Genomic DNA, 13,935 nt, shown 5'->3' on the forward strand with positions numbered 1-13,935 from the left:
ATTTCTTTAATGTAGTATTACTCTGATAACATGAGTCAGGCTAACAGCCAAAGCGGTCTGTAGCCCAGACCTAATGAGAGACCTATAGAACACCAGGTATAATTCATGGAAACGTATGGCAGGACCCTCAAACTTTTCATTTTTTCCATCAAGAACTGATCAAGGGGCAACGAATCCGGAGATCAAAGAATGGAATAATGGATTTTCCTGCATAACGCACTTCTGTTCTGTAGCTAACAATGGGAAAGGGTTCAGGAAACTGGACCAATGCATCTCTCACCCTCTGGGCAAATGGGCAAGTCAAATGTGAATCTGTTTGGTATAGCAAGCATGCAACTTGAAACCACAGCAAACTTTTCGGTAACAGTCAGAAATATGATGCACACAGTAAGATGCTGCTCCCCAAAGAAAGGGAAGACAGAGTAACAGACATCAGTGGACACCGCTTTGCAAATAAACGCACCACATCAACAGGAGCGGATAGAGAGGACTGGCCTGGTGTTTCGCATGCGATAGGAAAAAGGTGACTAGTGTCCGCGCTAGAACTCATCATGTGACTGGCACAAGGTAACCCTTCCTTCTCCAAACCCAATGGCCAACTCTTCTTGAGCCACGTGTGTTCCATTGCTTCCTACTTACTAGCACCTTCCCTCACACCTTCGGTGGGGTACACAGGAGTTGGTACTCTGCACTGAATAATACCCATGTCTCTCTTGGAATATATTGGACAGCTGTATGTCGTAAATGAAAAATTATACAAGACAACCCCAACCTCCACTGGAAATATTTGATATGTGCTATACTCTCCATAAGCTAACGTGATGGACACATCACCGTGTGCCAATCTTTTATAGTGTTCAACCATCGCTTGGAACAGGGGGCGTTCTACAGAAAAAAAACATTAAATAAACATGCTGTGGCCAACACCAATAGACACTAGGTAAACTACATTCGGCAAAAAATGGACGCATCTAGCCTTGGTCTGCCCTGAAGCTGAGGATGTGTACGAGGAAACCAGCGCCGTGGCGAGCGCGTGTGCGTACTAGAAACCGAGGCACTACCGAATAAGGCCTTCATGTCAACATGGGCAAGAGTTATTCAGAGATGCACGGCACTGCTCTGTCAAATTGTGGGAATGTAATATTTATATTTAAAAAAAGGAAACGCAAGGCCCAGCTGTACAGCGTGTTCTGAATCGTGACAAAGCAGCACGCAGAAGATAAACACGGAAAAACGAGGTTGGGGGGGGGGGGGGGGGGGGTGAGTACACGATGTAAGCCCATCAGCTATAACAATGCAGCGTCACACCACACGCAAAGGACAGCCCTAACCCCTACCTCCAAAGAGGTCCCGAGCTGATAAGACTTGCCAGCTGTGTTTCAGCAATGGAGAGGAATCTGAAAGGGTTAACAACACAGCAGGCCTCACGGTCTTTGTTTAGATTAGACAGTAGTGAGCCCTCGATCAAAGCAACTTGCAGGAGCTCGAAACACCTCCAAACTAGTGTGCTTCTGTAGTCTCAGTTGGTATGGAGCTTGGCGGGTGCTTGGTTAGTAGAAGTGCTGCATGTACCAGGCAAACGATAAGAACAAGTGCTGGTCAGACCAGCTCACACAAGTAAAACAAACCACGGCAAAAATGATTGTGCCCGGCAATCACCAAGGCCTTTTTTATTACTGTACATACCAAAATTGGTAAAGGCACCAGTCCTCACTGAGGAATACAGTTTTAAAAAAGCGTACACGTCTATCTTTACATGTATGTACTTATTTTATTTTGAGTTCATCGTAAAATAGAGCAATCTATCATATATAAAAACATTTTAGCGGACCTATAGTTTCAGGAAGAAAATATCCTCTTGAGAGATAAAAAAAAAAAAAAATGTCCGGTGTGGAAAGGGTTTAGATCATTCTCGAAATGCTGAGTATTCAAGAGGAAAGATTACCCTTAAATTGACTGCAAACAAAAAATGTTAAAATGACAATGAACTGATTGTGTGTACACATTCTGCAAGAGAGCAGGTTTCATGTAAAAATACATTGCTTTTATCAAGAGCACAGGCAAGACTTGGAATTATAAAAGTGACAAGTGAAATTGTGTTTTTGAAACGTTTCCCTGTGTAAACCAGTTCCACAATTCAAGCTTTTACAAACGTTCCCCTTCAAGTCAAAGTAACTTCAAATGACCAACAATTATTGTACCAGCAGATGAGAAACTCCTGCAGCCTCCCCAAGCTTGGATTTCCAAAAAATCAGGCTCGATGTTATTACCATTACAGTTGACATCAATTGGGCACCTTCTTTAGGGAAGAACAACCCCTTTGTCTCGAGACCCTACAAAGCATTCCTAACCAACGCAATTGTCAAATCGGTTTCTTTTCCCCAGTAACTCCTCAGCGACACCCACCCGGGTAACAGACCCCTTTCAAACAGACTTGCTTTATCCACATTTGAACAGCTGTGACAAACTTATAGTTCGATAAATGCACATGATCACGTTTACACTTCCACATAAAAGTTTGCATTATAAAACGCAGTCTTGCTTCTGAAAATCTGTAATTGTAAAGAAACAAAAATATGCAGTGTTGTTGATGTGATGAACATTTGGGGGAGAAAATTCAATAGTGCAGACCTTTGTTCAGAAGTGATAAAAGATAAGTTTATGAACGTGTGATGCATTTCACATTTTTCCTCGTACCACATATAGAAAAAGAAGGGAGCAAGGGGGAAATCTCTATATACACTCGAGAATGTGTGTAAAAAAATTAAAAATAAACGGCACACGATGAAAAAAAAAGAGGGGCGGGGGCAGCTCGCTAAACCTGAGAGAAAGTGACATAATGGATATGTGTCCCTTATATTGGAAATAAAATGCAATGTTGTGCATTATGTTGCACTCGCAGACTTGCAAAAAAAAAAAAAAACTACAATAAAAACCAAAAAAATAAATGAGAATAAACTTTTCGCACCACAAAGAATGGAAGGCAAAACAAAAATGACCAGGCGTGCTGAGAACATCGTTTTGGGCGTGAATATGAAGTGTACTTAAAGTAGCTGTGGCTATAGAGATTAATTTCTTAGACACTAAAATAAAAGTTGCCCGGGCATGTGCGCAAAAAGCAAGGTTCCTTGTGGCATTTTATGTAACAGATGCAGGCTTTCTTTAAAGACTAAATACAGAACGTATGAGTAAATAAATATATGTCATATGCTGGATTTGGTTAAATGTTAACCAGTTAAAGGGGGACGTGCCTACCAAATACACGGCTTTGCAGTTCATTTGTATTCAAGTGGCAGGCCTGTGCTGGAAGTGAACCGAAACACTAGGGCAAAATATTTAAAACTAGCTTCCGGGTCAGTTTTAATTAACTAGAGAGAACTTGGATGACGGGACTCTACTGCCGGATTCCCATACAAATAAACGATTAGGTTCTACCGTTCCAAGAACACAGCCCCGTGCAGACCTGGGGCATCTGCGTGCAAATGTTCCCTGTGTTCCTTCAAGAGAATTTAAAAATACACCACAGGCCCGCCTTGATAATGCGTTTCCTCTAGTGAGTGTGAATCTCCGACCTGCCTCGCGACAGGATGGAGATATGGAATATATGCGTGTGTGTAAACACTCCTGGGCAATCTTATCAGCAGTGGGCCTGTTATTTGAGTTTTCTATAACCGTACATGAGATTTGAAACATCACTGGCCAATGTAATAAAAGTTGCCGCGTTTGGAAATGTCCATGTCAGGCAAGCATATCTACCCTTAACGATGCCAAGTGGTGCCTAGGTAATAGGGCAGCAGAGAGTAGCTCATCCGCCGTCCATTCTGTTGCGTTAATATAAAAAACGGAGAGTTACGTTCCAAGCAGGTTAAAAAAAAAAAACCCTGTTCCTCTGAAATTTCTCCGGTATTTTTATGTACTTTAAACTAAGTGCCACTTCTCGGATCTCCACATAGTGTTAAAAACTCACTAACTTAAAATGGATTATCTTTGTCGTTTTAAATACAAATATACTTACAAAATCTTACATAAGCTATTTACACCTCGACACAGTGTGTTGGATAGCGCTGCACTCAAAGGGTCTCGCCACTGTGACCAGTGCCAGTCCGGCCTATCCGGAAGCCATTAAAAGAGTGTGATAGGAGATGGTCCATCTGCGGGAGGGCAGGGGTGGCTTATGGGGAAATCTATCAATTTACTGCTTGGAGGTTGCTGTGACAGGTTGGTGCCGGTAGGATACGGGCATCAGCATGTCACCAAGCCCTGCCACAATCTTTTCAGGGGCAACCCCACAAAGAAATGGAAGGATTTCACTATAGACCTAAAGGGACACAGGCCCAGTCCACCCCCAGGGCTGGCCAGGCTCACACAGTGGTCTCCCCTTGCTTGGTGTTGGCAAGCCTCGAGTAGAACTTGCGCCAGGAGTTGAGAGTCTTGCCCGACCAGATCCAGAAGCCCGAAGTGATGCCCACGATGAGCGTCATGAGGTACTTGATCATGAAGACCGTGAAGTCGGGGCTCATGTGGGGGTGGCCGTGGCCAGCTGGCGGGCAGGGGATGGCGTAGCTCTTGCAGCTCTGAGTGACCCAGGTGTGCTCCCACTGCTCCCGGAAGGCCTGCTCGTAGAAGTAGCAGGCTATGACGATGGTGGCAGGCACGGTGTAGAGCACGCTGAAGATGCCAATGCGCACCATCAACTTCTCCAGCTTCTCGGTCTTTGTGCCATCGTGCTTCATGATGGTGCGGATGCGGAATAGTGACACAAAGCCAGCCAGCAGGAAGGAGGTGCCAATGAAGAGGTAGACAAAAAGTGGGGCGAGCACAAAGCCACGCAGAGCGTCCACGCTGTTGATGCCCACAAAGCAGACGCCGCTCAGCACATCACCGTCCACTTGTCCCACGGCCAAAATAGTGATGGTCTTGACGGCGGGCACGGCCCAAGCAGCCAGGTGGAAGTACTGCGAGTTGGCTTCGATGGCTTCGTGGCCCCACTTCATGCCAGCAGCCAGAAACCAGGTGAGAGACAGGATGACCCACCAGATGGATGACGCCATGCCGAAGAAGTACAGCAGCATGAAGAGGAAGGTGCAGCCCTCCTTCTTAGTGCCCTGGGCCACCGTGCGGTAGCCGTCCTCGGAGAACTTGTCGTTGCAGACGGCTCGCTCCTCCAGCAGAAAGCCGGCGATGTACGCCACGGCTATCATGGTGTAACACCCCGAAAGGAAGATGATGGGGCGCTCGGGGTAACTGAAGCGCTTCATGTCCACCAGATAAGTAAGCACAGTGAAGAGCGTCGAGGCGCAGCACAGCACCGACCAGATGCCAATCCAGATGCGCGCAAAGCGCAACTCCTCGGGCGCGAAGTACATGAGGCCATGGGCACGCCGGGGCTCGCAGGGGGCGCCGCAGTCCTTCTCGCCCAGGAAGTGGTAGCCGACGTAGGCTGGCACCCTCAGCGCCCGCGGGCAGGTGAAGCGCTCGGCCGGGCCCCCGCCCCGGAGCAGAGTAGAGCGGCCCCCGCCTCCCTGCGGGCTGCTGGTCCAGAGCTCCGGCGGCGCCGCGCTGGGCGTGCCGCCCGCCTCCCGCTCCGAGGTGTTCTGGCCCACACAGAGCTCGCCGGCGCCGTGCACCGGGAACTTCTCGCAGCGCAACGTCTCGGGCCACTGGAAGCCGAACTTGTTCATGAGCGCCTCGCAGCCCTGGCGCGCCCGCTCGCACAGGGAGCGGCAGGGCGGTAGCGCCTGCTCCAGCACCGTGCACACCGGCGCGTACATGGAGCACAGGAAAAAGCGCAGCTCGGGCGAACACTGCACCTTCACCAGCGGGTAGAACTGGTGCACCTCCAGCCCCGCGTCCTCCTGGTTCGTGTGCCCCAGCAGGTTGGGCATGATTGTCTGGTTGTAGGCGATGTCCGTGCACAGCGGGATGGCGATGGGCTGGCAGTAGCCGTGGTCCGGGATCGAGATGCCCCGCTCGCCGTTGAAGGGCTGCGCCCGCAGGGAGCCCCCGCAGAAGACCAGCAGTAACAGTAAGGGGCAGCCGGGCCACGGGACCCACCTTCCCGCACTGGGCGCCCGCCGCCTGATCATGGCTGCCCGCCCGCGGTTCCTGACTGCGCTCAGCGGGGCTCACTCATCTCTCCGTGCCGCTCTGCTGCTGTCCAGGGGGCTGCCGCGCCAGCACCGCATGCTGGGGACGAGTGGGCGGGCAGCCGGCGGTGTGTGCAAGTCTCGCTGCCCCGGGAGAGTCGGGCTGGAACCTCCCGGCACTCCCTTCCCCAAGAAAGTTCAGGAAGACGGTTCCCCGGGCTGTCAAACTAGCCCCGAGCTGGGCTGCAGCGCTCCGGCTGTCGGGGCTTCTCTGCCTCCTGCGGTGCTACGCGCAGTAGGAGCGGCACCTCCTGTTGAGCCCACCCGCTTTCGCCTTTCGCCGAACTCCCTTCTCCCGTCGAGATCCTGCTTTCCAGACTCCCTGCCGTCTGCCCCTACTACACTGCTGGGGGAGGGGCCTTGGAACTGACGTGCGCGCTCGGAGGCCAGGGACCGTCTGCCAAGTTACCATTGGCTGGAGCCATGCCTGTAGCCAGCCAGCACACTCTCGCACAGCGGGGATGACACAAAGGCGGACAGTGTGTGGGCCCAGCACTGCGGGGAGGGGGCGAGGCGGGCCCCCGCGCAATTGCCAGAACATGAGCACAGGTCGGGGCACGGAGACGAGTCATGTTCATCGCGCCACACAGCTCTATCCTGGAGCGCGCAAGGCTGCGCGGTGTGTTTCATTCACTCTTCGTGTCGTTGTGCAGTTTTGACGCTACTGTCACCTACTGAGGCAGCAGCAAGCTGCTTGAACTAATATGTGCATTTCGATCGAGGTGGCAGTTGACGTGTTTACTTTCTCCTGAAAATATTGGTAAACTCTGTTACAACTCTACGGATTCACTAAGAGTGAGCATACAAAGTCCACCGGTGGGTTTGCACCAACAGGTGTTCGATAGACAGTAATTACTAGTATCACGGTTGATACTGCCCCCCACCCCCGCCCCGCTGCAATTGATTGACACTCCTGACTAGTCTATCTCTAATCGTTCACCAAAATACACCAAAACACCCAACTACTACGACAACGCAGTATTCTGGATTTTATACATCGTTATCTTCCCACTTCATATCCGCTGTACTCCACAACAACACTATTTTGGATTTTATAACTTTATCCGCCCACCCCTTCGCCTCTCCCCTAAAAAAACACGCCTGTAATCTACGCGCGCACTTTACCATTCGCCAGCTGGTGTATTAGCACTATCTCTGTGCTGTTAAAAAGAGTTGGCATACAGCGGGAAAAGGATTGTGCGGTACAGAGTTTTGTTTCTGTGATAAATGTTCGACAATCCCTTGCAAATGAAAGTCTGTTGCCTGCGCCGCCCGAACCGTCCAGGGATTGGCTCTAGGTGGAGTTGGGTGTGGCCCAGTCTGGGAGGCGAAGAGTTTCACCGCTTTTGAGAATGTCTCGGTCTTTCACCAGCTAGAGCGTTTGTAGCCTGTTGACTGTTTTGAGTTAGTAGAAGAAAAGTGTTTTTGTTGCACTCCCCAGACTCGAGGGATACAATATGACCCCACCTACTTGAAGTTTCAATTGCAAAAGCAAAGTATTGGAGCAGTAAGTGTTAAGTGCTTTTCTGTCTGTAGACAACTGAAACAAACGTGATATTTTGCAAAAATTGTGATCTTTTCTCTCAATAGCCACCGTTGTTAAGTTTGCGGGAGAATGCTACTTTTAGAAATAGTAAAGAATACGAAAAAGTGATGGAAGGAATGCTTTAATTAATCTCAGCCTCTGGCTCTTGCACACCATGCCTTTAGGACCAGCTATAAGCAAGCAAGTCTTGACCCTGCTTCAGTGGGAACAGTCCAGCCTGAACTGCCAGACTAGGTCCTCCCTGAACCAGAACACAAGCAACCCAGGACTGGTTATGCCCTTCCTAGGGGCTTATCAGTCATGTATGTATACCTTGGGTCTAGTGACACATTGTGCACGGAACCCTCATCTGGACATACCGGCCCCACTTCGGACGATTGTGAAAAGTTGGGTTATTAGAGATGGAAGCCACACTCAATTGATAAACATAATCCTTGTCAGGGCGAACCACAAAAGTCACTAAATTAACCCTCTGGTAGCTTGTCACAAAGTTGTCAGGCTTAAGTTAGGGACAACGTGTTAAGTATTTATGCAGCACACAAACAGTAATAAAGCAAAAACGCAACACAAGAAAAATCCATCATTAGTCTAGAAAAAATAGAGTACATTTTAATGAATAAAATGATACTGAATCACAAAAATCCAATCAGTAGAGCTGGAGATAAGCAATTTTAAATATTTAGGTAAATATATTGCCTAAAAGCACCAACTGAGGGTATCTGCTCACAACTTCAGGCCGACTGTGGTTCTAATGAACTTTTTCTTGTGAGGCTTTGTAGGGCGTTGCGCCTTGCTCGCTGTCCTTTCCCACCATGGATCTTTTCAACCGCACTGTGCGGCGAGGCCTTGCGTGGCCCTACGCCTCTTCTCACAAGTTTTGTTGCAGTCTTCAGTTAGGCAAGAAAGGGATTCTCTTTGATGCCATCCAAGGGTACAGGACCTGGGAAGGCACCTCTTGGGCATCAGGGAATCACTCCAGCAGAGTCCAGTAGGACTCGGACAGGTCCAGTGCAGCAGGTCAGCTGGGCATAGTCGGGGCCCGTGCAGGTAAGAGCAGTGGGGCTGGTTTGGGGGGGGGGGGGGATTCGACAGACGACCACAAGGGAAAATATAATAAATAATATTTTTGCCCTCGTGGTTGTCTATCAAAATCTCTCTCCCCCCCCCCCCCCACCAGGCCCCACTGCCCTACGGCTCTTACCTGCATGGGCCGCTGCTTGCCCTTGTTGTGTCCCTGTAGCTCAGAACAGGAGGCCAGCCAGCTAGCACTTGGAGTCACTCTGGTGGTTCTGGGTTCAAGGAGAAGGTCCAGGCCTCCTTCTTCAGGCATCAGGTCAGTTCCTTCTGCAGCAGTGCTGTCCCTCTTCCTAGTCTTCCACAGGTCCAAAAGTGATCTGATGAGTGGCTCAGGAGGTCGAATATGCACACCTGGTGCCAGCCTTTGAAGTTGGCGACTCCCTACACTATCCACATATCTGGTTCTGGAAGCTTCTTCCCTCCCTCTGTCAAGGCTCAATGTATACTGGGATGATAAAGACTAGTGTCAGGTTCCTTTGTGTGTGTGTGTGCTAGAGGCAGCCCTTTTAAATGTAAGTGGGTTAGGGAACACCTCTGCCCCAACCATTTTGGCAGGATTGTACATCCTGCTAAAACCCATTTTTCCCTTTATTTGAGAGGAATAGACAAAGCACAACTGCCAAGCTATATACAGTCATGTGATCCAGAACACAGGCAGCAGGCATCAAATGGTTAGGACAGGAAAGCACCAACTTTCCAAAAGTGGCATTTTCAGAATTGTGACTTAAAATCTGACTTTACCATTAAAGAGGATTTTATATTGCAATTAATATGAGTGTAAACATAATTTTCCTATCTGCTCCCATACTTAAGTTATCACTTAATAACATATAAGGTAACTCCATTTTATCCTATGAGCGAGATAAGCCTTGTCGTATTGAAAAACAAAACAAATGTAGGTGTTTTTTACTACTAGGACACCTAAAACTTAAAAACACATGTTCTACTTTTTAAATACAATGCACCCTGCCCTGTGGGCTCTTAAGGACTAACCGAAGGGGTGATTTACATGTTGTAAAAAGGATTGTTTAGGACTGGCAAAAGGTTTATTTTGCCAGATCGAAATGGCAGTTTAAAACTGTACCACAACCTGCAAGGGCAGACCTGAGACTTTAAAGGGCTACTTTAGTGGGTGGCACAATGAGTGTTGCAGGCTCACTGCTAGCATTTAATTAACAGACTTTAGGTCTAGTCAGTACCATTCACTGGGGACCTACACTTAAATGTATCAATTAGGTGTAGACCAATTGTACCAGTTTTATGGGCTGTACAGAAGCACTTTAGCATTGGTTAGCAGTGGTAAAGTTAATAGAGTCCTAGTGGCAACAAAACTAAATACAGAAAACAGGAGGGGCGAAGGCAAAAAGTGTGGAGAAGACCAGGGCCAACAGTGATACAATAAAGTATACAAAAAAGTAATGGATGGAATGCCTGAGTTAATCTCAGCCACTGGTTATCACTTAGTCAACATTCCAGTGCATCATTATTTTGCACATCGTGCTACCTTTAGAAATTTAGAAGCACAACATTTTATTTTCTTTCTATGTCGACTTTTCCGTTAACCATCTTTTTTTTTAACACACAGAACAATATACGTAATAGCTATCATTTCAGTATTGTTGTCATAGAACATGTCCTTAGAAAAATAGTGGGAAGATTGATTAGCTTATTTAATTCACAATTATTTCACAGACCGTGATGCCACATTAATTAAACTAATTCCCTGTTATAGTAACCCTCACTTAAAATGTAACCGGCATATTTTACCAAAACAAAAAGCACATTCACGTCAGAATGTGAAAAGAACATATTTTGGTCTGTTTTACTTTTTATAAAACATATGTACGTTTTTCATATATTAATGTATAATTGAACTCAGAAATGCGCGAAAGGGACACAGATTTTAAATTGATGTGTGGAACTTGGTAATAAATCTATACAGAAAAAAGAGTAAATACAAGGTGTTTTTTGATCAATCACCTGCTGTTAATGCTCATTTTTAGGTCTCGCCTGAGCCAGCGCATGCGTTGCACTGCGAGACATTTAGTATGTGGGCTTTTAAAAGTCCTACCAAAAGCTGGCTGGCCTAGAGTGTGCGGTTACGCGCACAATGATGAGCAGAGGGCCATCTGGCTTTCCTCTCTCGTCATGGTGTGTGCACATCGCACACCACTCGCCATCCTGCTTTCACTTTTATCGTCGCACGCGCACACCACTCGCGTCCTTGTTTTTTTAGGTTTCGCCTTGCCGTGCTTGTTTACTTATGCCGCAGTGTATGTCTGTCTGTTACGCCCCTCGCATGCGTCCACTGACGACACCACACCGCCCCTTTGTTGACTACTGGTATTGCTTCAGGCCCCTTGACACCATCCGTTCACCCAGTACATTCGCATCTCTCTCGCTCCCTCCGCTTGTTCAATGCAGCACCCGAGGGAGGCTCCTTCCTTCCCACACTGTCGGCTCACTGCAGCGCCTTCCCTCTGCTCCCGCTCCTCAGGCCGCCAGCCCCTTCCTCGGATTACTGGAGTCCCTCGGCACCTGCCCCGTCACACTACCTTCTCATTCCTCTCGTATTACGGACTCCCTTTTACACAGGAGCCGCGGCAGCTGCTAGAAACGTCGGCCCGATGTCGAGTCTTCGCAGGCTGGCGATGGTGGCCTTTGTTCCAGTTGAGCTGCGGCCAAGAGGTGCGAGGAGGGGTTAGAAATTGAGAAATTGGCTTTTCTCCGCGTAGCACCTCCTCTCCCTGAAGCCAGGCAGCGCTCCACAAGACAAGCAGAGCACCCTCGCCCTATCCTGCAGCCCCCTCCCCCTCTAGCTTGACAGCAACCAGTAACATATCTTTGCATTATATCCCCTCGAGCCAGATGGTTCACTAAACCCCATCCCCCACCCACAAAGCGGAGACCTGCCTTTGCAGTTAGGCTGCGTGCTTCGAAGGCACTTCCCTGTGGTCACCAAGCACTGGACTCACCCCTTCAGCCAATCAGTGAAAACCACTTGCACACAAGGGAAGGAAGGCAAGGGATAATGGACAATGCGACCCCCTCCAACCAGCAGGCAGACAGACCCCCTCTATAGCTAAGGAGCTGGGTCCCGCTCCAACAAGACCAAGCTGAGCAGACACATCTTCGGCCAGTGGAGTCCCCTGACGGCCTGCGGGGAGGCCAGTCATCATGTCCATTACCAAGAAGCAATATTGTTGGTCCTTACCAACTAACAACACTTGCAACACAATAAACCGGTACTCGCTGACAGCAGCTACCAAATTTTGCAGGTAGTCGCAGTCTCAATACATCGGTAGAGAAATCCAGGTACCTCTGGTAGAGCCTTTTTGTTCGCTTAACGAGAGTCAAACCCAATCAAGAAAAATTACAATCTTAAAAGTTCATCCAGGTTAAACGAAAAAAGATATTCAATAAATCAAATTCTAATGATCCTTTTCATTTCAGACTTCTGCCGGGAAAGTAGTCCATGTGTTAACTTCCAGATGAGGGAAACTGCGCTTGTGTTTTTCTATGTTATGTCTGCATTAACGTGTTAACATTTCTGGTCATTTGGACAGTGTCAACCAACTGCATTGGAGTCAATAAAACACCTGCTTCATTCCATACACAAGTCGATGCACATACATTCGCACTTACATTTTCAAAACCACTTTCTTTGTACAGGGCTGCGCAACAGGAGCATGATTTTCCCACTCAATGTAATCCATCGCTACTCCTAGTACACCCTGACCTTTACATAAAGCCCCCAGTTGAACAGCAGCACTAGGCTGCTGTTTGGTTTACAAAGCACTAATAGTCATAAATATATTAAATAAACAGCAAGCATTTATTTACAGGCGAAATGAAGTGAAATTGCGAACTTGAAAGGCATGCAATTAGAAAACAAGCATTGGCATAGCCAATAGGGCTCGCCTTTGCGACCTTATAAGTGTTTAGCCATGCAACAGTGGCTGTTGTTGCAACAAGGATATTTTGCTGCATAACTAAATACTTATAAGGTCCCAAAAGCGATACCTATTGGCTATGCCAATGCTTGTTTAACTGGTGTTCTTCGTTCAGTTTCAAAGTTCAAATGCAGTCCATTAGGTAATAAATTGGTTAATGATGTGAAGTTTTCTGCTGCTTCTCAGATAAGAGAATCAAAGAAAAGGCCCTAGGGGCCTCTCCCAAATGAAGTCAATTGTACTAGTGGGAAAGGAGGTTTAAAAACACCCTGAGGCCAGGTTACACATACAGTGTTTGCAAATACAACAGCGTCTGTGCGTAAACCTACGTTCACCACTAACCTATGCTCCGATTGTGTGTTAGTTAAAGAAATACATTCAGCCATACTCCTTTTCCTAAGTTTTACAAACAAAATACAAATGCGATGAATGCAGGCTATATAGCTTTATAAACTAACACTAATTAAAACAATATTAACGAAAACAGGGTGAAGTAATATAGCAGCTCTATAATTAAAATGAAGAACCTTCGTTGTTAAAAGTTATAACTAAAGTGGCTTGTACTTGCTCTGGCTTAAAATACTTCACCCAAACACAAGCAACTAGTATATACTTGCTGTTAATTTATGAAACAAAAGTAGTCTGTGCAGTTCTCACTTAAGTGTGCAAGAACGTATAGTTTATTTGAGGTCTCCTGCTGTTATTTATTTGGAAGCACAATAAATGTTTTTCGCCCAGTTTTTCTTGTATGGCTGCAGTCGGTTGCATATCTGGAAATAGACATCAGGTGTGATCATTGCACTGTGTACAATATGCATGTCAGTTGTGGTACATCACAGCCCAGAAGCATATCACAGTTGCAATTGACATTGGTTCAATGGATGGGGACAGTGGGCATAGGCGATCTATGATAAAAGCTCAACATTTAAATTTGCAAACCTATGGTAGACAAATAATATTCATGGTTTTCCCAACACCCTCACTTTGAGGATCAGTCTGACCCTAGTTTGTAGTGTCAAAGGAGAAGACGTTCTGAATAAAACTTTGGCAGTTGCGCTAATGTTTACTAGGAGCAGCGCTAAATTTGTTTAAGACCTGTGCAAGGGCTGATGCTGTTCAGTGCCAAGGTTACTGAAGACCAAGACTGCCTAGTCTTGATTCCACTTCATGTCTCCTTCTTCCATGTAGCAGCCTTTACTCTATGTCTCACTTG

The 13,935-nt window shown here is 47.3% G+C and overlaps 1 protein-coding gene across 1 annotated transcript; it reads right to left on the reverse strand.

The window, feature by feature from the left end:
• Positions 1-1,638: 1,638 nt before the first annotated feature.
• Positions 1,639-6,736, reverse strand: FZD1 (frizzled class receptor 1). Its single transcript, XM_085631138.1, has one exon. It carries the CDS (start codon positions 6,084-6,086, stop codon positions 4,362-4,364), a length of 1,725 nt encoding a protein of 574 aa, XP_085487264.1. The 5' UTR covers positions 6,087-6,736; the 3' UTR covers positions 1,639-4,361.
• Positions 6,737-13,935: the final 7,199 nt, after the last annotated feature.

This window comes from Triturus cristatus, chromosome 10 (assembly GCF_964204655.1).
Source record: "Triturus cristatus chromosome 10, aTriCri1.1, whole genome shotgun sequence".
Classification (NCBI taxonomy): domain Eukaryota; kingdom Metazoa; phylum Chordata; class Amphibia; order Caudata; family Salamandridae; genus Triturus; species Triturus cristatus.